Source organism: Fundulus heteroclitus, unplaced genomic scaffold (genome assembly GCF_011125445.2).
Source record: "Fundulus heteroclitus isolate FHET01 unplaced genomic scaffold, MU-UCD_Fhet_4.1 scaffold_38, whole genome shotgun sequence".
In the NCBI taxonomy this organism is placed as follows: Eukaryota; Metazoa; Chordata; class Actinopteri; order Cyprinodontiformes; family Fundulidae; genus Fundulus; species Fundulus heteroclitus.
In genome coordinates, this window is record NW_023396792.1 from 1,123,934 (window position 1) to 1,146,820 (window position 22,887).

A 22,887-nucleotide genomic window follows, 5' to 3' on the forward strand; every position below is an offset into this window, starting at 1 on the left:
ATACTTACTATGCCATTCTGGACGCTGAAACCCAGCTGGTATTTTAGATCAGGTCTCTTGATAAGAACCGTGGTAACCGGAGGGCAGCTGACAATGTTCATTTTTACCTGAACCTGATTCTTTAAGCCCTTTAAGGGAGAAGTAGACACACACAATGCTTATTTATGTCCTTAATATTGTATTAACCTTTTATGACAAAAGTAAAATTTGAAATAAGTGTCTTGCACCTTAATGATTCCCTGACAGGTGGCGAGTGGCAGCCCCACGAGGCTGGTGTTGTTGATGGACATGATCTGGTCTCCGATGCTGAGCTTGCCAGAGCGAGCTGCCGGCCCACCATTCATCATGTTGGCTAAGATAACTGTTGGCAGGATGGAGCCCCAGCCGGACTCCACGATCACCACGCCCAGGATCTCCCCTTTACTCTTCTCCAGGACCAGCTGTGGAGACACACTTCAATGGTCATTTGTCAGACTTCGTCGGGAACATAAATCCACCTCCGCCCAATTAAAGCTACATCACTGAACCGACCTGAGTGGATTCTGTGAAACTGCATCTGATTACAAGCTTGTTAAAAACATTTCCTCATCTTCAAAAATGCGTGGTTTTCACTTCATTTACCGACAAATTATGCAACAATGTGAGACGAACTTGTCAATGTACACAGCAACAGGCAATTGATATTTTCAAGCCCACTTGCAGGAATTAGAGCTGGAGCTTTTGGCAGGGATTAGAGGAATTGTTGGTAAAACAACAATCCTGGAGCTCAGAGATGAAATGACAGAGCTTAACAATAAGCAGTCAGTGATTTAGCAATACTGTTTACGCTGGGGTGGATTAATATCTCTGGTTATATAAGACCGTTTTGGCCAAGGTTGCTAAAGTGTGCCCTTTAACATTGGGTATAAAGAAATGCTGCACTGATGCTCCTGGATCTCCTAAAACTACTGGATTATATTACATTTTGCCATTCTCTCTTTTGGCAACATACGAAACTTATGGGTTTGCGTTTACAAGCTGGCAACTTTGTCTGAAAATTTTAATATACACAAGTCTGGATGAAATATATAGTTGAACAGACTCACTATTTGGCAAGAAACTGGTCAGCTTTGTCTCTTACTCACCCTTAATTAATGCACAATTACCACTTGCGAATGAGCTATAAAGTGTTTACAGGTTAATAACATATCTATAAACTATTAGCCATCTGTAAGGAGCCTTATTGTAAAGTGGTACCGCTTTTTTGTTGCTCATGTTGTTTATGAAAAATGCTAATGCTCAGATTAACTGCTTTAAATGCAGTAAGATGTCTGTATACACCAGGCAGCCAAATACTGATATTATAAGGGGAATAGATAAAAGGTATGATAAAACAATGTTTTGTGTTTGTAAGAAAATGTCATCTCCGTGCATCTTTCTTTCATTCTGCTCTCTCTGTTGTTTTCTGTTCCACTTCTCTCGACTGTCAAAAACTACCAGCATAAACATGAAGCTCTGAGACAACAAATTATATTTGGCACATTTAGGAGGGCTACAAAGCTATATTACTTCAAGACATCCCAGTTTCCACATCATTACAAATTACCCATTTGCCTCTAATATAGCATGTGTGCCAGCGCAGCCGTTGGCAGAAATCTTTCATGGCTTCTAAATCTCCTAAAGCCTCCAGGACACAGAGGAGGAAATGCTTCATCAGAACGAGCTGTCGTGCTCTGAGTGTGTTTTTACTGTAACATCTGCCTCTTTATCTGTCAAATTAGTTAACAGCTACAACAGTGCTGCGTTCCTCTCACAGCCCTGCAGCATGAGTGGGATTTTTGTGCTGCAGTTTGGAAAGTCTCAAAGCGTTTCTCTCTTGATTTAGTTTCCTGCGCCGACACAGATAAAAACACCTGCGGAGAACCATGGACGCCCGTCACGCAGACGAACCTCTTTGCAGTTCTCAGAGTTGGAGAAGTGAATGAGGTCGTCGTTGTACATTTCCTGTGTGTTGATGATGTCACTGTACTCCTTCTGGCTCAGGTCCTCGGGGTTGATGCCGTTGGCTCTCAGGAACTCCTGGTAGGCCACACTGAACGCCTGACCAATGGACTGAGCGATCAGCTGGGCCTGGCCACAGAAAACAAAAGCACAAATACGATTTACTCAGGTGTGTTTTGTTGTATTCATGATGCATTGCACAGAGAAAACGGCTCGTCAGCGATCAGAAAAAACATCCAGTGGCAGCATTGGCCCTGCGGTGTGCCAAGAATGTGTTCACACATAAAACCGAATTGATTTTTGCTGTGATAAGCTATTTGTTCTCATTTAGAGATGACATTTAGTCATAAAGGCTCCTTACTTGAAGCAGACAAAGTTAACAAGGACAATGCGGAGCAAAATTGAACATACATAGTTCATTTTCTTTAAAATGATCAATTGATTAACAATAACATCCTATCAAATGTTAGCCAGAAGAGACAGACACAGCACTCATAGTCAGCGTTGTCTTTCACCTTGCATTCATCGCACAGCGCAAGTATTAAATCCAAACTTTTTATTTTCCTTCTCAGCAAGGACCAGCTACGTTATGCTCAATCACTCGTTTGTTGATTGATTTCTATCCTGAATTAAAAGGAGCATTCCTTCTTTTATCACAGCTGGACAGTGCAAGTGTTATTTCCCCCTGTGTTAGGAATGCATCAGTGCCGCAAAGGTCTGTGGTTAAACCTTACCAGTACAAAGTTTGCCTTGTCAGTGTGTACAGCTCAGCTTGATTCATTCTGCACATTCGATGGCACCCTGGTCATTTTAGAACGGATTTTAAACCTTTATCGTTGACTTATAAGGCAGCTGCATGTATACAGGCTAAGTATTTTATTTTATCTTGTATGCTAAAGGAAGGCTTAGAAGCTGTTTAAGTGTAATTTGTCTCAAATCGTAATTTTGCGTGTAAGTTAAAACTTCAGAACAGATGGAGAGGAGAGGCAGTCAGAAGGGGAAGAGCTGAATGGAACATACTGTTACTTAAACTGGCTGAAAAGTGCATGTTACAGAAATAAATTTGTTAATTGTTATGAGCGAACAGCACAGCACCTCCTTTAGGTTTGCAGTTAGAAACTATATGTTGATTCTGCAAACATTTAAGTCCCAATCTGCTTCCGTGAATTCTTTTTGCAATAAAAAAAGAAAGATAAAACGTCCAAAGCATGAAACGGTGCCTGCAGCCAGGGAAGCCACAGAGGCAGAAACAGTTTCTAAACTAATGGATGAGCTGCTGAATACTTGCATTAAAACTCTGGCAGCTAAATCAGCTGAAGAGGGGACAGATTGGAGTCCAGCCTTTATACAACTTGGCAGAGGAAATCTGAGCTGCTGGCTCCTTGGTGCAACATTGTTCCTCTTGCCAAGTCTTCCTGAAACTGCTTCAATAAGGCAAGCAGCAGCAGCTCCGTGGAGTGAAAATAAATAAATTAAAAGAAATCAAAAGTGGCCTAGGCAGCTCCTATCAATGCAGATCAGCGGGTTCCTGTAATCAGTTATTGTAAGGTGCACAAAGATGTTTGTTAACTGCTGACAGTGAAATATGACACCAATGGCTGAATTCAGGATAAAACAAAATGGATAGTGTCCTGAAGAGAAACTCAGAAAAAACATTTCAGTAAGTTGTAAAATACGGAGTAAAAGAAGCCATTTGTCTTTAAAATCGCTATTATTCCCCTGGAATCTGGCCAGATTTATTTATTTTTTTAGTCACTTACATCCTCAGATTCAAAGACGTGACATATCATCTTGTACTGCTTCTTTGCCTCAGGCGCTCCAGGTGTCGTCTCAATACAGTCCTGGGAAGCCGTTCGAGGCATCCGCCGCCTCGCCATCAGCACCACAATGTTGCCGATGTCAGCGATGTAGGAGATGGTGCGCAGCGCGTTGTCCATCATTGTTTCCTGTGGGCACAGCGACCCAAATATCATATCATAATATGATATAAATTAAGCTTAGGGCCGGTTCATAAACCTAAACCTGAAAATTACATAGTTTGAAATAATAAACCCATCTTGGTGGTCTTTTTAAGTGCCTATTGCTTTTGAGTTTTTTCCTACCTGAAGAGTCGTTTTTAACACAAGTTTGTTTAATCAACATTCCTTATATGCGCTTTGATAACTTGAACATACAGTATGTCCTGTAAATATGATTAATATATTGTATTGATTCATTTCAAAGCTCGTTTATTCATGAAAAGCAGAACATGAAAAAAAAAAAAAAATCATAACAGAATTAAAATATGTCCTCCTTTGATTTTTATCAAGCTGTATAAACAGATTACAACCCAATACCAGTCGGCTCTAAATTAGATTATCTGCAGATCGTGTTCATTTTAAATTACACGCAGAAAACCAGACAAAAATTGGGCCTATAATAATAGTGTAATGATATTTGTTTACTCAGCCTAATAATAGCCTTGTGAGATAAGCAGATTGCATGAGGCTTTGCAGATTGATGCAATAACAATTTAGAGAAGAAGACTTCAAGACATCAAAGAATGTGTGTTCATTCTAAGGAGGTTTTAATTGTTCATGTTTTATGATGATATAGTTCACTGCAGTTTTGCTTTATTCATTAACTCTGAGACAGTTTTATTATGTGGATCTAATGGATGCAGTTTTTCCAGCCCACTTTTGGACTTGTTCTTATAATGAATCCAATTCGGGAACCACCCATGCGAAGTGCATAAAACTTGCAACTACAGGATAGAAGTTCTTTTTTTTTGGACTGAATCGATTTGGAGGATTTTGCCAGGACCAGAGGCAACCAGATGGGAAAGGGAGGAAGACAGACACCGCATTGCAGCATGTTATTTTTTTTTTCCCTTCTTTATCGGGAGGCTGCCCACACTCAAAATACCACACTTTCACAGCCAAACCAAAGATAAGGCTGAAGTACTGTGAATGAATCATCAACTGCTTCCATATAAGTTCTTTTCACTTTTTGCCGTCAGCACAAAGCCCAGAAAACAGTTCTCAGAGAGGCAGCAGATTCTTCACTGCACACTTGTTTGATGTGAGGCTAACAGGCTGAAAAATACTCTGCAATGTTTCTGCATGAGTTGAAAAATGTTTTAGGAACAACTCAGACACGGAAAATGGAGGATCAATGTAACTTTTACTTTTCCGAACGCTCAGAACAGTAAAAATGGTCGAGCTGCACAAATGTATCTTCACTGCTTCAAAGGGAATTCGCATTGTGACGTCTTGAGATTAGACAAATAAAAGCTGTGGTTTCATAAGATGCTGCTGCCGTCAGAGGCCGAGATCCGGTTACGACAGCTCGTCCCTGATTGGTCAATGCACTTTCAAGGAAAAAAAAAAAGCTTTTATCAAACAGGAGTACTCACTTGTGTGTCTGCGTTGAGGACTTTGATTCTCTGGGTAGAGATAAACAGATCGACCTCAGTCAGAGTCTGAGCATCTCGGTCGGCATTCTGAAGGAACATACAAAAAAAAGGGAGGTTTTAAAGAAATTTTAAATGTTTTAAGATGTTTGTCGACACCCCTGCTTGTGTCTGCATGCATGTTCAGTGTGCCGTTGAGTTGGGAAGATGCCTGTTCGATGGACAAGTTCATGAGTGTAAAGGTGATGCGCAAGTAAGAGGGAGGGCTGGACGAAGTGTTTTGGCATTTATTATGGCCGCTCAGATCAGCTGTCTTGGCAGTAGGATGGCAAGCTGGAGCGGAAACTAGAAACAGCTTAGCACTAAGCCCTCACCAGCTGGCCGTTACACCAGTGAGAGCAGAACAGGCCGGCGTACATTTCCCTCTAATCATTGAGAGCTGCGGACTAATAAAATTATATTTGTTTTAGTTTAATCAGAACCGTATTTTGCCTTTTGAAATGAGGCAAGAGTGACGGAGACATAAAACGTATGTCGGCAAAGCAAAGTTTAGCCATTCGTTTTATAAATGGCAAGCTGTTTTTGTTTGACACTGTAGCTTCTAAAAGTTTTTTTTTTTTTCTTATCCATTCCAAGTAAAGAAAAATGACAAAAACCAGGAGAGATTAGATTTAGTTGCAAAGCTACAAAACATGTCTGTTTCAAATGGCTTTTTCTTGCTAACAGAGAGCGTGCAAATCTACATCGGGGCACAGAAACAACTGAGGTCTTATTTTAACTTAATAGAGTTGTCACCACTGCTGTTCAGAGGAGACTGAAAACCCAGCCTGTCCTTTGGATCACAAACAGCGCTCTACAGGGATTATTATCATAAGAATAAAAGTAAAAAGCAGTTCCTTCTAGATGCATTGTTTGACTAAAGGTCTTCAAAGGTCTTTCCCCTTAGCTTTCCATGACATTTACACTAAACACATGTGGCTATTTAAAGAGTAGGAATAAAAACTTGAAGTATGTGCCGAGAGGAAAGACTTTCTGTTTACGTTGCTGAACCATTTGCTTTGCAATAAATTATCACTCATTCAGTCACAGTTTGCCAAAAAAACTAAAATATTCAATTGTCTTTTTCCACACATTATTCCCAGCAAATCTAAAGTATGACTTATATCCTCTGTTAGACGTGTCTGGTTTGTTTCATGTTCTTTCATGAATCACAGTTATCATTCAGTTAATATTCAATACATTTCAATATACATTTCAAACACAACAACTTTTAAGCAGGTATGAAGCATTCTTTTCATTAAGCCCCCATTTCTGCATGTTTTTATTGGTCCGATGCAATGTTCTAATCTTAAATGTTGTTTATCTATAAGCTGGAAGTGGGGAAAAAATCCTAATGAAAAGAAATAAAGGCTTCAAAACAACATCAGTCTGTGCTCATCTATAAAATGTGTTTTACTTAGTGAAATGAGTTACTGAAATAACTTAAGGTTTGAATAATTTATTGACTAGGACTAGCTTTGTGTGCAAAAATGATCTTAGAGTTTAAGAGCTGCCAAACTAGGAAAGTTTCTGATTTTGGTTTTGTTTAAGTGAAGATGTTTAAATTAGTTTATTTCTTTTTCTCATTAACATTAAACATAGTTAAATAGCTGTTTAATCATTTTATTCACATGGTAATTCCACTGATGCCTTACACTCAAAACAGAACTGGTACAGTACCAATGGTGTGCGCTGTGGGTCTCCCACAGCGGTTCCTACGGCCAAAAATGATACATAACAGAGAGGTGTTTTCATATATAAAGATGATAAAAAAAAAAATTCATCTGAACAGTTTTTTAAACTGCAAAATGTGGCTTTTCTTCCCCTTCACTTCAACTAATATAAATGAAATGTTTTTCTTCAATAATGCTTGATGCTTTTCTTTGCTTTAAAACCTAAAGATAAACAGTTAATTGGGGTTTCATAATTAAATGATTAAAACAAACACATTTTGTATAATAGGTATTTGTAAAACTTGACACGGTATCCTTTTCACTGGGGTAATGTAGATTTTGCAGGCCCAGACACATTTTTTTCCGTAGGAGCAAGGTTATAAAAACTGCTGAGCCCTGCACCAGAACCACCGCAAAATAAGCAGAAGGCGAATGACTCCACAAAACACAGGATAAAACTCAACAAATTAGGTGGAAGTGCAACATTTTCAGACAGATCACTGTACTGCATATGCTCTTTTGAAAGTTCAGAATCATTTATAAAAAGGTCTAAACAGTGAGACATCTGATAACCTTTAGGCCATTAGTAGCTTGTAGATGTTATGAATTTTAAAAAAGTAGAGCAAAGTAAAAGGGTTGAACAGCAACACCTTTGTTGCTGAGCAGCTACGTAGTTTTTTTAAAGAAGTTCAAAGAAACAATGCCATTAAAGTAGGGGCAGGATGCAGCCTTCTCACATGTGATGAAGGAAAAGCAGTGATGATGATAACTTGACAAAGCCATTCAACAGTCTGGTGTGATATGCGGTTGTGTCCTGTTTCTAACACTGCGCTCGCACTGGATGGATGTGACTATCTGGTTGACCATAGTAGCTCTATAATACTGAAATGAAAACATTTAAAAAATATATATATTTAGCAGACTGGATAGCCACAACGCCTTTACACTCAGGTGAATGGAGAGACATTTACACTTGGCCAAAAATTGTCAAATTCTCTGTAACAATTTTTTTTTTACAAGGCCTTTGGGACACAGATGAGCAAGGACACACAGACGGGCAAAAGTGCAATGTAAAAGAAAAAGGTGAGATTGGAAGGAGAGTGACCAGAAGCTCTTCCTTGTGCTTTTTACTACACACCGCCTTTTTCTTGATTTTGGCAGCCTTCTGAACCCTCTGGCAGGAAGGCAGGCAGGCAGGAAGGCAGGCAGGCAGGAAGGCAGGCAGGCAGGCAGGCAGGCAGGAAGGCAGGCAGGCGTTGGGACAGGACAAGGTCAGCAGATACAGGAGCACAGAGAACAGGAGGAAGAGAAGGAGAACATAAAGAAGGTGGATTATAAAGAAAATACGGGTGAGACAGTAAAGCCCCGAACCACATGTTGTTCTAACAAACATGGAGCGCGACGGAGACAGAGGAGGAATGTATGACTGCGTTGAGCTTGTGTGTGTGTGTGTGTGTGTGTGTGTGTGTGTGTGTGTGTGATATTTGCACAGCACAGTGTTGATTATCAGATACAAATCAAAACACTAATTACACAAGGTGATAATTGCTTCTTCTCCTGTAAACACAGCACATTAAAAACAAGCAGCTATAAATAGGAGCTGGTTCTAAGTCGTGACAAAGTTCTGCCATATTGGTTTCAGCAACTGTGGATGTTGATTTCCCACTTTTCTGGTCGGATAATTAACCAACAAGCTGAAAAAATGGGGCAGCTGCTATTCTAAACCAGCTAAAGGCACTAAGAAAATTTCTAAATGATTTATTCCAGTGGACTCCTGGAGACCTCCGTGTCCGAGGTCAAATAATTCAATCAAATACAGAAAAAAATAAACAAGATTAGGTAGTGAGAGGATTTACTGGATGGGTTTCTTTCTTTAGGCTGTACTGAAAGCAAACCAAACAGTTCAGTGCATTTTATTGAGACTTTATGTGACATATCAACACAAGGTAATGCATAATTGTGACATGTGAAGACAAATGATACATGGATTTATTATTATTATTCCTCTGACACCCTGATATATGATCCAAATGACTTACCTGACCAAAAAAAAAAAAAAAACTTCCTCTGTGTTATGTAGTCTCAGTATAAACACATGTGGTCTGCAAAGGTTTGTTAGAGAACACGAGTGAGCAAACTGCACCGCGAAAAACCAAGGGACCCACCAGACAAGTCAGGTTTAAAGTAGAGTCAGCTAAGAAAACATTTTCCAAAGCTCTGAACATCTCGCATAGCACTGTTACATCTATCATCAAAAAAAAAACAAGGGGGATGTTGGGACACCTATGAACCTATTAACACATGGCCGTCTGCAGAAACGGCTCGGCGACAAGAACATTAATCAGAAAGGCAGCCCACATGCTCATTGTCACGCTCGATAAGTTGCAGATACGGCTCAGGTGGAACGGGCGAGCTAATAGTTGCACACTCAACAAATATGACCTTTAGAGAAGAGTGACAAGAAGAAAACCATTGCTGACAGAAAACAGCTAGACATCAAATTTGGCACAAGCTATGTAGAGGACACAGCAAACACGTGTAATCACATGCTCTGGTCAAAGGAGACAAACAATAAAACTTCTGACCAATGTGCCACATTTTATGAAGGGAAACGTACACCACCACCCCAAAATACACTCTTGGCACAGGGAAACACGAGGAAGGCAGAATCGTGCTGTGGGGATGTTTCTGTCTTGTTGACTGGAAGATGGATGAAACTAAATGCTGCCAAGAAAACCTGCTGCCAAAGACTTGAGACCGGGGAGGAAGTTCACCTTCGGCAGGGTAATGACCCCCGAACAAACAGAAAGAGCACATTCATGTGTTAAAATGGCCTAGTCAAAGTCCAGACCAAAGTCAAAAGTAAGAATTTGCAGGAAGACTAAAACACTGTTCTTCACGTTTGCTACATCCAGCCTGACTCAGCTTTAGTGACGTTACAAAAAAAGGGTGGGCTAATATTTCAGACAGACGCCCAAAGACTAGCAGCTCTTTGTTGTACAGATACACACTTTTCAGACTTTTCATTCAAAACTCTTTGAAAACAATGTTCCGTTTTCCTTTCACTTTATAAGTATGCACTCCTGTATGTCAGCCTACTGCACGAATCCCAATGAAACACACTGATGTTCATGGTTGCAATATGAAAACATGTGGAAAAGTATAAGAACACTTTTGGAAGGAAACACCACAGTTACCCCATCAAATTTTTTTTTTCAAACAAGACCAGATGTTTCTGCATGCAAATGTTCCACAGCTAAAGACAAAGCGAGTCATAAACAAGAGCAAATGGCTTCTCTATTATTATTTTAAGAGGTTTCATCAGCTCACATGCAATGCTAGAGATGTGAGGCTTTCAGCAGCATCCACCGAGGTGCTTAGCAGTGCGGCAGGGGGTCGACAACAGGAAAGAGTTGCAGGTAGGGGTGGGGGTGAAGCTTCATAAATATTACATCAAAGCGGGTGAATGTCATGCAAACAGGATCTGCATAAATAGGCTACACACTTAAGGCACAGTTCACCTGCCAAAATGTATTTTTTTCCTCCGCTCTCTGCTTCGGGGAGCTGGAGAAAAGCTTGTGTGCACAAACCGATTGCTTCCTCAGATTGATTTGATGAGAGTTAGCGTGATTAATGCCTGTGTGAAATGAGTTTAACGCCAAAGTTGAAAGACTTAGTGAATAGGATTAAGCGACAGCCAGCAACAAAGTTCCTGATTGCACCTGAATTTACCACCCTGTACTCCTCCTAATCTCACAGAGGTGACAACTTGACTTTTAAAAATTGCTAAACACCTTCTCCTGGGCAACAGTTTGAGGCTTAATGGCTTAAACGCTGTAGTTGTGAACTCGTCCTTGAACTGGGAACCTGATTACGAAACATACTCAGCACAACTAAGTTCACCTCTTAATCAAGGTCCTGTTATATTATGTCTGTCTCTAAAGGTGGATAGTTGCACAGGAGGTCATCCAATATTTAGGATGGTGTCCACGATGGTTGTGTTCATATGAGAGGGAGCTCAAAGACACTTGCGTCTACTTCGCTTCAAAGCATTTGCACAGAAATCTTCTCACAAAAGTGCTCTTTAGTGAAATGAGTCACTCGGGACAAGAACTCGGAGTATACAATACAACAGAGAAATAAAACATGTCTGTTTTTTTTTTAAAGAAGGACGTTGTTCATCCGATGTTTCCTAAAAGATGAACAGGAATGATGAATAAATCAACTGGGCAGCGCCACGCAGACGTGATGCCACCCGTCTTATTTTTCTAAACCTGTACTCGAAGACAACAATCTCAGCGTAGCAGAGAGCGAGTTGGAGTCAGGGAAACATTCAGACTCGCATCACAGCAGCCGTATTGTTTAACTGGCTGTCCAACAGATGCCTTTCAGCCCAACGTGATGCTTTCAGCACAATATGCTGCTGCCCCCGAGAGACCCATCCTGTTTAATAAACGAAAGCCATGCTTTGCTGTAGAGACAGAAGATGCTCACGTACGTATATGTACATGGTAGAACGACCAATACTGACTTTGCATATGGCATATTGCATACATCGCACATTGATGTGTAAATTGGCTGCTGTATTTCCTCTTGAATATTGACATTTTTATTAGAATATGCCATATTATCAATAATTTTACAATATTTACTCTGGTTTTATTATCACTTTTACCTCCCTGATAAGTTCATCCTTTGTTGCTTTAGAACTAAGTTTAGATTTGATTAAGTTGTTTTGTCATTACTGATTTAGCGTGTAACTACGTTTTTTGTTTTTTGTTTTTTTTGCCTCAGTCACATCTGAATTTCCCCATTGTAGGACAATATAGGTACTTTTTATTCTACTATTCTTATTCATGCTGCGTGGGAAAAAAATTCTAAACATTTTAACGTTTCACATATTCACTACTGACACAGCTCAAGTATAATATATTCAAAACATAACAATGCATAATTTGGGGATACTCAGTGACATTCATCTAGAATACATCTCTAGATTTGGTGTCTTTTTATTCAAAATCTTTAAAAACAAACAGAAAAAAACAAAAGCTTAGGTTATTGTATTCAAATGATACACTGATTATTCAAAATGTGCAAGGATGAGGGTTCTTCTTATTTTCTTTTTATACTTCCCTAAATATTTTTATTGACAATAATAGGCCTACACACTAAACTGCATACAGAACCACATGCACCAGAGGGTAGATCTAATATATAATAATAATCTGGTATTAATATTGAATGCAGCCCACATTATTCATTTAGATTTAGGTTTTAGTAATTTTGCCATCATGTTTCTTCTGACTAAAAGCTATAGTCCAGCTGGAGTCCTGACTTAAATTCTGCAAAGAATTTATGGCGGGGAGGTAAAGAATAGGGAGATGGCAAGGAGGCCTTCCAACCTCAGAGACCTGGAGCTCATTATAAAAGATAAATTATCAAAATACCAGAGGAAAAACTCTATAATATATTTTTTTCTTTAAATCATACATCCCCCACATTCCTTGCATCATATCCACTGAGAAATAAGAATATGTGTTGGAAAAAAAATTACTTTAAATCTAGATCAGCCAGTGATAAGGCTGGAGAGAGCATTAAACATAAATTTAAATGAATAATTAACATCATTTTACAAATTTATTTCGCTACTTGGTACAGATTTACATTCATATAAAAGTAATTCAAGACATTTACTCAAGCTGGTTTCAATTGGAACTCAATTAATATACTTTATTACAGCCAACTTACAAACCAATCTTCTGACTAATTCTTATATGTATTATTTTCCCAGGCAAATTATCGTTGTCATTTATTATTGTTTTTTTTACATAAAAGTTTCAAAAGATCATGGAACAACCATAATCACTATCTTAAACAAAATAAGGGACCTCTGTGGGCTAAAATGATTTAGCTTAATTTTAAGATTGTTTAACAAATCAGTTTTTTACATATCAAATTCATAAAAGCTTACTGGGGGAAAAAAACATGTTTGTGACTTTAATTGGTGTATGTCATCAGACGTAAAGTATGGTATGTTCTATAATGTTTTTGCCCGTTATAATCGATGCAGATGCAAGTGAATGCGTGGGCTTTCTGGTACCTTGACTCTGCTGACAGCCTCTTGTGCCTGCATCATGCGGATGTTCTTGGAGGGGTTTCTCTCAGACAGCAGCTGGGTGGAGCCCAAGTAATTAGCAGCAAAGATAATGCCATCAATCAGGTCTTCTGGCTCGCAGGGCCCAGGGACTGAGAGGACAGTGATAAACAGTGACAGAGGAAGGAAAGACAGATGATGCTTAGACGGAAGCTGCTTGTGCCTCACTGAAGGTTTTGTAATCGCTGCACTTTCTATGCCGTGTTAAATATAGAGCCAAACACTGTTGTTCTGAAGATGTGTTGATGGCAGGGTAGACCCTGAATGATTACATGCATCTGTGCAGCTTTTCATTTGTTTAGTTTAGTTTTTTTCTTTAGAACACTTTGCTAAACTATTTCTACCCACATTCGTACAACCACAAAAATCAGTATATTTTATTGGAATCTTCTGCTATACACGGACAAAAAATAGTCCATATAAGTTAAGTGGAAGGACAAAAGGTTGCCCCCCCACCCCCAGACACAAATATAACCCTGACATTTTTAGCATGCATCTGTATTCAAACCCTATTTTTAGTTATAACCCTGAATAAAATGTAGAGCAACTTCAGATGGCACATCTGTGAAGGCTTCAGAGGTTTGTTAGAGAACATTCGTGAACAAACAGCATCATGATATCAGGGAACACATCAGACATGTCATGGATACCGTAGCGGAGAAGTTTAAAGCAGTGCTATGTTAGAGAATGTCATCTTAGTACATGGCTTGTGATAGTTTTCACATCATCCCCACAGTGAGACATAGTGATGGTGGCATCATGTTCTCAGGATGCTTTTCTTTAACAGGGACAGTGAAGCTGGTCAGAGTTCATTTGAAGTTAGATGGAGCTGCTTACATGGTAATCCTGGAAGAAAACCTGTTGCCTGTAAATTGGTGAAAGTGTGCTGAAGGTTAAACCTCCTGCAGGACAAGAACCCTACACTAATAGCCACACCTGCTGGTTAGCTCTAAGCTTATTCAAGTCCAGATTTCAATCTAACTGAGAATCAGGGGCAAGATTTGATGACTACAGTTGAAAGATGTTCTCCATTGAGTCTGATTGAGCTTGACCGATTTTGCAAAGTGGAATGTAGAAAAAAAATTAAAAAATTCAGCCTCTAAATGTGCAAAGCTGGGTGAAGCATGCCCTGAAAGACTTGCAGCGGTGATTTCAGCAATATGTGGTTCTCATTTTCCATCAATTTCACAATAACACTCAACTTTAAGCTTGTGTATTAGTAAAAAAAAATCTGATTGTATTATGGTTGTAACAGTGCGCTCTGTGTAGACTTTTAGACTTAAGAGTTATAGACTGCAAAAGTACTCATGATTTCACAGATCCAAGGTCAGTGAGAGACGCAGTGAAATGATTATCATCAAAGTTGTTTGATGTCAAAACAGTATCTTGGTCTGACTAAGAAGAAGGTTTGGAGGCCGAATTACTCACCATCAACAAAGCTGGGGAAGGAGGCAACTTTCTTTGTTGGCTAAAAGACAGAAATGAAATATGGAAATAAATGTATCAGCTTTATCACCTTTTGGCTTCCTGCACTATTTCCTATGACAAAAAAAAACAGACAAGAAAACAAAAACTAAAAACTTCACATTATCTAGAAAGTAAATAAAAAAAGGTGTTAACATAATATTTAACAAGACAGCAGATCCTCGCCAGGCTTTTACTTTTGGTTTTGAGCAACAATTTGGCAGGTTTTACAGTAAAATAAAACCGTAACATTTTTGTTATATTTAATGTTTTAGGTCATCTTTTCAGCAAGATTTCAGGGTGCCCTGATCTGTTTGAAAAACATATGATGAGCTCAGATTAAAGACATAAGCTGCTAATATTGTTTTATTTATCAGCGCCTCAAATGTTGCTCTATTCTGCTTTGAAGTGTGGTACCCTTTTCTGGAATCAACCTAAATTCAAAAATGACAGGTTGGATGATCTTTACTTGCTTAGAATAACAATTATACCCATGTACTAAGACACTCTGGCTTGATTCCTGATGGGTAGGTTACTGGATCTACCAGAGACTTGCAACCAGATTACTACAGACTCAGAAGGAATCACTCAAAGGAAAGAAGAGACAGACATCTCAGTGAAAAATGGCTCTCATAAAACCACAAACACATGCTTAATTGCTACAACGCTATCATGCTGCAAGCAGCAGACAGGAGCTGCAGTTGTAATTACACAGCTGCTCATTTACTAAAATGGTCACACACAGTTACACTATACACACATACACATATCTATTGTATAAAATAACAGCCAGTCTCACCAAAACTGTAAAAATAATATATATATATATAACAGAAGGGAAATGCTGCAGCAGGCTATAAAGCAGCATCTTACCTCGGGTACGTTGTTGTTCTCCAAGGGAACATTGAGGTCGGAGCGCTGCTGTTTTCTGGGTTGCTCTGGACCATTACTTACCTGTCAGATCAACAAAGAACAAACAGGTGCAACAATATAAGAGTCAGAGGAGTACAGAGGAGGAAAGATGTGACAGAGATTTAACAAGTCCAAGCTTCAGAATCAGAATCACCTTTATTCCGCCATGATTGCGTGCATAATCGAATAATTAGACTTTGTTTACGGTGCTTACGGCATACATTTTTGTGTGAAAAGAAAAAAAAGGAAGGTTTTGAGTTGTGATAGTGCAAACAAATATACTTATTTTGTTTCACAGCGGTGTAGCTGACGATTGAGGCCGTAAAAAGTCTATTTGGTTCATCAGTTAAACAGCCTGAAGGAAGAAAATGTCATTTTTTTTCTTGCAAATAGCGCTCTGTAGCACTGACCCGAAGGTAAAAGTCTAAACAATTTATGTGCAGGAAGTGTGTTGTCTGCAGAGATGTTAGCAGCCCGTTTCCTTAACCTGAGACCTCTACAAGTCCTAATGGACCTAATTGTTTGTTGCTGTCTGGACCTGTCCTGTGGCTGGGCCAAACCCCACAGTGATGGTGGAAACACTGGACAAACTGAATGATGGCAGCGTAGAAGATGACCAGCAGCTCCTGTGCCAGCTTGTACTTCTGGAGTTGCCGCAGGAAGATACCAAACAGTGTCTATGTGTGAAGACCAGCTCAGGTACGGAGAAAGGCTGGTTCCCAGAACCTGGAAGTGATCCACAGTGGACACGGTGTTAGTGAGGACAGGCGGCGTGTGGAGCGTCTACCAGACGTCCGCCGTCATCTCTAAGACTGTGAAGATGACCAGTTAAGCTCCGGGCTGGTTCTGACCACACCGGTGGACCAGCCGATCCACCTCCTGTCTGTATGCAGACTTGTCCCTGTCCTGGATCAGACGAATGAAAGTGGTGTCATCTGGAACATTACAGGTCTAATGAGGTGCAGTAACGTGTGAAAAGGGAGAAAAGCAGTGGGGTGAGAACAAATCCCTGGGGCCGACTGTGCTGATGGTTCTTGTGCAGAAGAAGATGCTCCTCAGTTAAGAACTTTAGAAATCAGCAGTCAAGAAGCTGGTGATCCACCAACAGGTGGAGGCCGGCACTGTAAACTGGGTTAGCTTCTGGAGGAGAATGTTGAAGGCTGAGCTGAAGTGCAGAAACAGGATCCTGCCATACATTCCTGGATAGTTAAGGTGTTGCAGGATGAAGTGTAGGCCTAAACTGATTGCATCATCTGCCGACCTCTTTGTTTGGTAAGCAAACAGCGGGGGGCCTGTGATGTCCTTCAGATGCACCAGTTGCTCAAGAGATTTTATGACTTCGGAAGCCAGGGAGGGAGGCCTGTAATCATTTAACCCTGTGGTGGAGCGTTTCCTGGAGATCGCAATGACGATGAAGCGTTTCTACTGTTAGCAGGGCAGAAGTTGTTTGCCTTCGAGAAACCTTAGTAACTGCCTGTTATTAGGTTTTTCACTGTAATTCTTCATTTTTTCCCCTCACATCTAAAACCAAGTGTACTACAGCTCTACATCTTAGGTAATATAATCAAGGTCAACAATAAAATAAAAACGATCACAACATTTGTCGGTGGTGTCTTTTCTGTTAAAGTAGCTTGTTTTGTCTTTCTGGTTTTTTTTGACAGTACAGTTGCTCCCTGACAATAGACGTGTTTATGAATGAAGAGGGAAATGTTTCTATTTTCTAACTGTTTTGTTTCATGGGAGCACACATAATCGTACAGGGAGAACCGATTAACCGAGTGTAACATCTTTGACAATCGTGTAGTTTGTTCAGTTGTGTCCGCAATCAGAAGACATATGAGAAAAAAATTAGAAGATAGACAATTTAGCGGTCCCTCACTGCTCATTAAATTTCACTGGCATTTGGAATGAAATAAAAAGCCTGTGCTGTTTAAACCCTCCCATTCAGAGCAGCTGAAAAAAAGAGAAATTAAGACTAGCAGCACGTGTTGTGAGTCTGTGTCCTCCTTTGGAGGAAGAGAGTTAACTGATCAGTATTCATCATGGTGCCCAACTCTGTAGTGCAAACAAGCATTACAATAATGAGCTTGTTGTTGTTTGGTAAGGAACGGATGCTAAACTGTGAAGCTGTACAGTACAAAACTGCATTTGTGAAAATGAATCCCAAGTGGAGCCACACTCCACACATTATTGTATCATAACTCATCCATTAGGAGTGCCATGATATTATTACCATGATCAAAAAGATACAGGTTTTTTATAGGATTCTCACCATTTTAGACAGTGACATTGTTTTCACAGTATCACTGCATTTGAATAATTAAATACAATAGTATAAAAATTATACATTTTTATTTAATAATTTTAAAGTAAAGTGTTAAATATGATGTAACTATCTATTACAATAATTACTTTCTGCATTTTTTTTTATTTTGGCTAGCCCTCTCTTTATAGAAATACAGAAAGGAGTTCTCAACTTGCTAATTAGTTGAGTTATCCAATCGGACAGTTATCCTGCAATCTGCTGCTTTACAGACATGCTGCTCATGCTGTTTTTAAAACCCGGAGGTGTCGAAGCACTGAATGAATACAAATTATGGGCGTGCCCCTTTAATTTCCACTACATAACTGCATCTGTTTTTGGCCATCGAAGATGTTTTAAAACAGCTAAAATTGTCATTTTTATGAGCAAGGAAAAGACATATGGGCCCTTTTCAGCCAGCTGACCAGGAGTGTGCAGCAACAGCTAAGGAGGAGTACAGCATTACTCTTTCACTTTGGAGCTTTCTTTGGCAACTTATTAGCGATACTTTAAGCCATTGAACTGTATGATGTAAAATTAGAGAACTTTAAACCATCAACTGTTGCCCTAGTTTGTATGCAATGTAAATGTATTGAAATCTGGGAGTCCATTTGGATCTCCTCCCAGCATATTTTTCTCATTAAAGCTCTAAATGTCAGAATTTGTGGAATAGTTTTCAAAGATGCAGCACAAAGTTGTGTGCTTACTAGTTTAGGTGCAGAGGACCTCCCAAAGGAATTTTCTTAGTTTCTCCGGTAAACATAAGCTTTTGCTTCAATGCTACACAGTTAAGGACTAATCAAATGTGCTGTTGCCCAGGTTCAGTCGAAGGGCACTGTGAATCAGTATACATAGGACGTGTTATTTGATTACAGAAGATAAAATGACCAAATCATCTCCACAAGTACAGGAGTAATCTGAATCTGCAGTGTGGTGTGCATTTTTCTAATTAAATCTTGTTCCGCTGACCCACTTCTGCACTACAAATAAGCTGCAGAAAGTGAAAGAATTGGTGCGTGCGCACATGATGGGGCAGGTGTTTATCAGTTTTTTTCAAGACAGAGCAGCTCTACATATTTTTAGGTCCATCCTGAATCTGTAAATAGTATGCCTTTATTTAGGACTGGGAGAGAAATAAGGAGGTAAATCTCTCTAGCATGGGGGAGGGGCATGGCTTCAACTATTCTTTAGGTTCCTGAGAGAAACATGTAACTTGTAGCTCATTTTCGGCTCCTCGACACAAAGAATTCAGATCCAGTCCCTTTTACAATGATTTATTTAGACTAATATACTCCCATCCGCAGTATGGCTTTTTTAGGAACAACTATACACATTTCAACCAGCATTTTCGGAACTAAAGAACAAAACAAAACCAAAAAATAGGCCTAAGATGCCCTCTTAGGTAGACAGAGGCACCTGCAGCGTTTCTTTCGGGTAGACTTCGTTTTGATTTAATTATTTGTCATGTTATAGGTTATTTTTTCCTTTATTCTTAACCCAAAGATTGAACAAAATAAAATAGGAAATGGTCTTGTGTGTCAAAATGTCCTGTAAAAAACATTGTGAGCCACTGTGGGAGTGGAAGTACGTACGTGCTAAACTAAAACTTGTTTGGTTAATTTACTTTTGTTTAGCTGCTCGCAGATTCTATGATTCTATGATTCTATGCAGATTCTATATGCAGATTCCATATCCGCAGCTACATCCCTCCATACGGGAGCCTACCCCAGCAACAGCCAGCAGCATATAGCCATGGGTAACCCGCCAGCCGCCTGATTACTGACATAACAGATATTGGTAAAATAATAAAAAAAATTAAAAGTTTGGAAACACTTTGTCTTGTTGTGTCTGCGTGTTATATATAATCTGTGTGCTTTCTGAGCCAGTGCCTGATGAGTCTATCGGTGAGTTATTACCCACTGAGATATAGTATATCACAGGATAGGATGTTTGTGTGTAGGGTTAGGCTTTATTATTTTGTGTAATTTATAACAAACAAGCTATTTAGGCATATATGTTTGTTTATGTATGGGTGTGTGCATGTCATATTGTGCACATTGGGTCTTGTGTGAGTCAGATGCACTGTTTCTGTGCACCATGCATATCACACTCATAATATTAAGGGTCAAGACCTGACCTATTTTTTGGTCACGGGCATGAAATGCATTAGGATTGGGTTTTGGTGGGTCAGCTGCAGTGATGGTTTTGTGCATGCCTTGTGATAAAATCCTGCAGGCATCTGAATGGGTACACACTGATCTGAGTTGGTCTGTAGGTGTGAAGTAGGGTTTAGAACAAGTTGGGTCCTAATATTAACAAGTGCGGAACTATCCTTTATGTTATAACAATGCTTAATTTATGCAAGCTCTCACCATCACGGGACATAGGCTTCTTGTCTGACTGATTTGTGAACACTTTACTGCTCACCGCATCTGTCAAGACGTCATGAGGACGGAGCGAGGAAGGAATAAAGACCTTGGTGCAACATGAACAATCGTAAATAGCACTAAAGTTACCCTTTTTAAAATGTATTACTACACCTCTTTACTTTTGCAGTACACAATTGGTTTTATAAGTTTGAAAGTTTGAGATGTACTGTTTTGTAAGCTCTTTAGAATCAAACAATAGCAGTCATGGATTGTGACTCAGCATATGCTTCGGTGTAAAGAATCAGAACTTTTAACCTCCAAAGAAGAAGTGATTATAAAATATCTAAGAAGAAACACTACCACTCAAAAGTCTGGATGCACCTTCGTCATTTAATGGCTTTTCCTTACTTGTATTACTTTGTACCTTGTAGATATATGAAAACAAATCATATAGCAAACAAGAAATTGTGAAATAACCCAAACATCTTTTAGAGTTTAGATTCTTCAAAATAATACCATTTGTTTTGATTAGATTTCCCTCTCTCGACATTCACTCGATAAAAAAACAAGTCTCGAATAAGAATAATAAAATAAAGATAAACCATCGAATGAGAAGGTGTGTCCAGACTTATGACTGCTGGTGTAGTCACTGCAGATACAACTGTCTACTGATGACAACTCCACAGAAGCTTGCATCAAAAAATAAAAATAACTGTAATAATCTGAACCCTCTCTTTAAACATTTCCTGTTTTGCTTGTTCTTTGGTGATATCCATATGAATTTGCTGTATTGACCACAATATAAATTATATTTATGTACAAATTACCATTTGTAACTGGTGCACACATCTTTCCTGGACATATTGCGTTATATTGACACAATTAAAATTCTACCCTTGTAGCAACACACAAAATCACACAGATTCTTGCAAAATGATCTAAACCCAACTGATAGTGCCAATTAAATCCGAAATCAGTTAAACTGCATTAAAGTTAAACAAACTTTGAAAGGCAGAGACCGATTGTACAGAGTAGATCACTCATCTAACTGTCCTATTAGGAGAACTAAACTTAATGCTGCTAGACTACAATAATAGTAATACATCATTTAGAGTTTGTGCTAATGTGCTACAGTTAATATGAAAAAATTAACTGTAACTTACTTTTGAATGATAAAGCTGTTTTGGTTAAGATGTGCAACAGTTAAAGCTTTTGTGCCTGAGACACAGATTACCTGCTCTTGAGCCCATCGCTGTCTGTCTTCAGGAGAGCAGGGATGAGCCTTAGTGCCCCTCTGGAGGTCAGGGTTGTTGTGGTGCATGGAGGGGATGTTCAGGGACTTGGGCCTGCTGTCATGGCGATGATGAACCGGTGGGTAGGATGCTGCCTCGGGTTTAGAGTGAGAATAGTCAGTTGGTACGGGGTCCGGAGCGAGCTCCTCTGGGCTTTGGTCAGTGCCACTGCTTAGACTCCCCATGCTCATACTCATCTTGATCTCAGCAACAATTTGGTCAATGTCCTCCTCTGCCTCCTCCCCTGTCTCCCCCTCCACCACCAGCACCTTACGGCTGCGGTACGGGGAGACTCGAACGGAGTTCCCGTTGTCTTCAGGAGGATAATAGTCTCCGGTGTAAGGTCTTCCAAGTCTCTCCTTCTCATCTCCCTCCTCCTCCTCCTCGTCTTCGTTGGGACAGCCCTCCTCGCTCTCTGCCTCTTCTTCCTCCTCTCGGTCATGCCGCGGAGTGTGGAGGGTGTCTTGCACCGGTGGCTGGTGGTGATGATGATGGTCCAATATGGGCTCTGGTCGTCCATTGTAAATCTGTTCATCAGGATCTTGCTCCACCACCTCACAGCGGACCTCCCCCTCCCCCCATTCTTCCACCCTGTGCCTTTCTCGTTCTGTCCACTGTTCCGGGCTCATCTGGCCTTCCTCTATCCATTCCTCTTGCTCGTCCTCATTTCCCTCTCTCCATTCCTCTACCGCCTCTTCCTCATCCTCTTGCCACTCCTCTCTCACCGGACCCTCTCCTTCATCATCTTCAACCCATTCCTCCTCTCTTATCTCTCCCTCTGCCTCCTCCTCTTCCCCCTCCTCTACCCATCCTTCCTCGGCCTCCTGGCATTCACCAGATTGGGATCCGTGTTGCTGAATGCTACCAGAGCAGTCTCCCTGGCCGTGGCTGTGGTTACAGTCTCCCTGGCTGCTGCAGTCCATTCCCTCCAGGTAACTATCATCCTCAGGGCAGTAGCGAATGTAGTAAGTGACTCCCTCGTCTTCCTCTGCTAATCCTAGAAAGGTTAACAATCAGAAACAGACGGTTGTTTGCTTTATTTTCACCAGAATCAGAACCACTCCTGACTCATTCTTGCATATGATGTTGAGTATTAACTTCACTGGTGTCCAGTTATACCTCTTAAACGGCAGTTTGTGCCATTTTATTTTTAATGGAAAAATCTAAATATTTAATAGATGTCCTTTTGGGAAATCTATTGGTTTGTGATTTGCTTGCTGTTGTAATTTAGTGAGGACTTGGCTTTTTACACCAGAAAAAAATTATGATAATAGTGTCCCCTGCACTTTGCTTTGAGTGCAAATAAGTAAA

At 39.9% G+C, this 22,887-nt stretch overlaps 1 protein-coding gene across 3 annotated transcripts in view; it reads right to left on the bottom strand.

The window, feature by feature from the left end:
* The window catches only part of apba2b (amyloid beta (A4) precursor protein-binding, family A, member 2b), a 67,048-nt gene that overhangs the window by 4,482 nt on the left and 39,679 nt on the right, over positions 1 to 22,887 (bottom strand). For 2 of the 3 annotated variants that reach the window (XM_012850712.3, XM_021309583.2), the window contains exons 3-12: positions 21,519 to 22,573; positions 15,575 to 15,655; positions 14,666 to 14,705; positions 13,184 to 13,329; positions 8,222 to 8,257; positions 5,375 to 5,461; positions 3,741 to 3,926; positions 1,930 to 2,109; positions 228 to 440; positions 9 to 128 (exon numbers count right to left, since the gene is read on the bottom strand). In XM_012850712.3, the coding sequence (XP_012706166.2) occupies positions 9 to 128; positions 228 to 440; positions 1,930 to 2,109; positions 3,741 to 3,926; positions 5,375 to 5,461; positions 8,222 to 8,257; positions 13,184 to 13,329; positions 14,666 to 14,705; positions 15,575 to 15,655; positions 21,519 to 22,573 (2,144 nt within the window). The remainder of the gene's footprint in view (positions 1 to 8; positions 129 to 227; positions 441 to 1,929; positions 2,110 to 3,740; positions 3,927 to 5,374; positions 5,462 to 8,221; positions 8,258 to 13,183; positions 13,330 to 14,665; positions 14,706 to 15,574; positions 15,656 to 21,518; positions 22,574 to 22,887) is intronic. The other variant, XM_012850714.3, reaches the window with a different exon arrangement.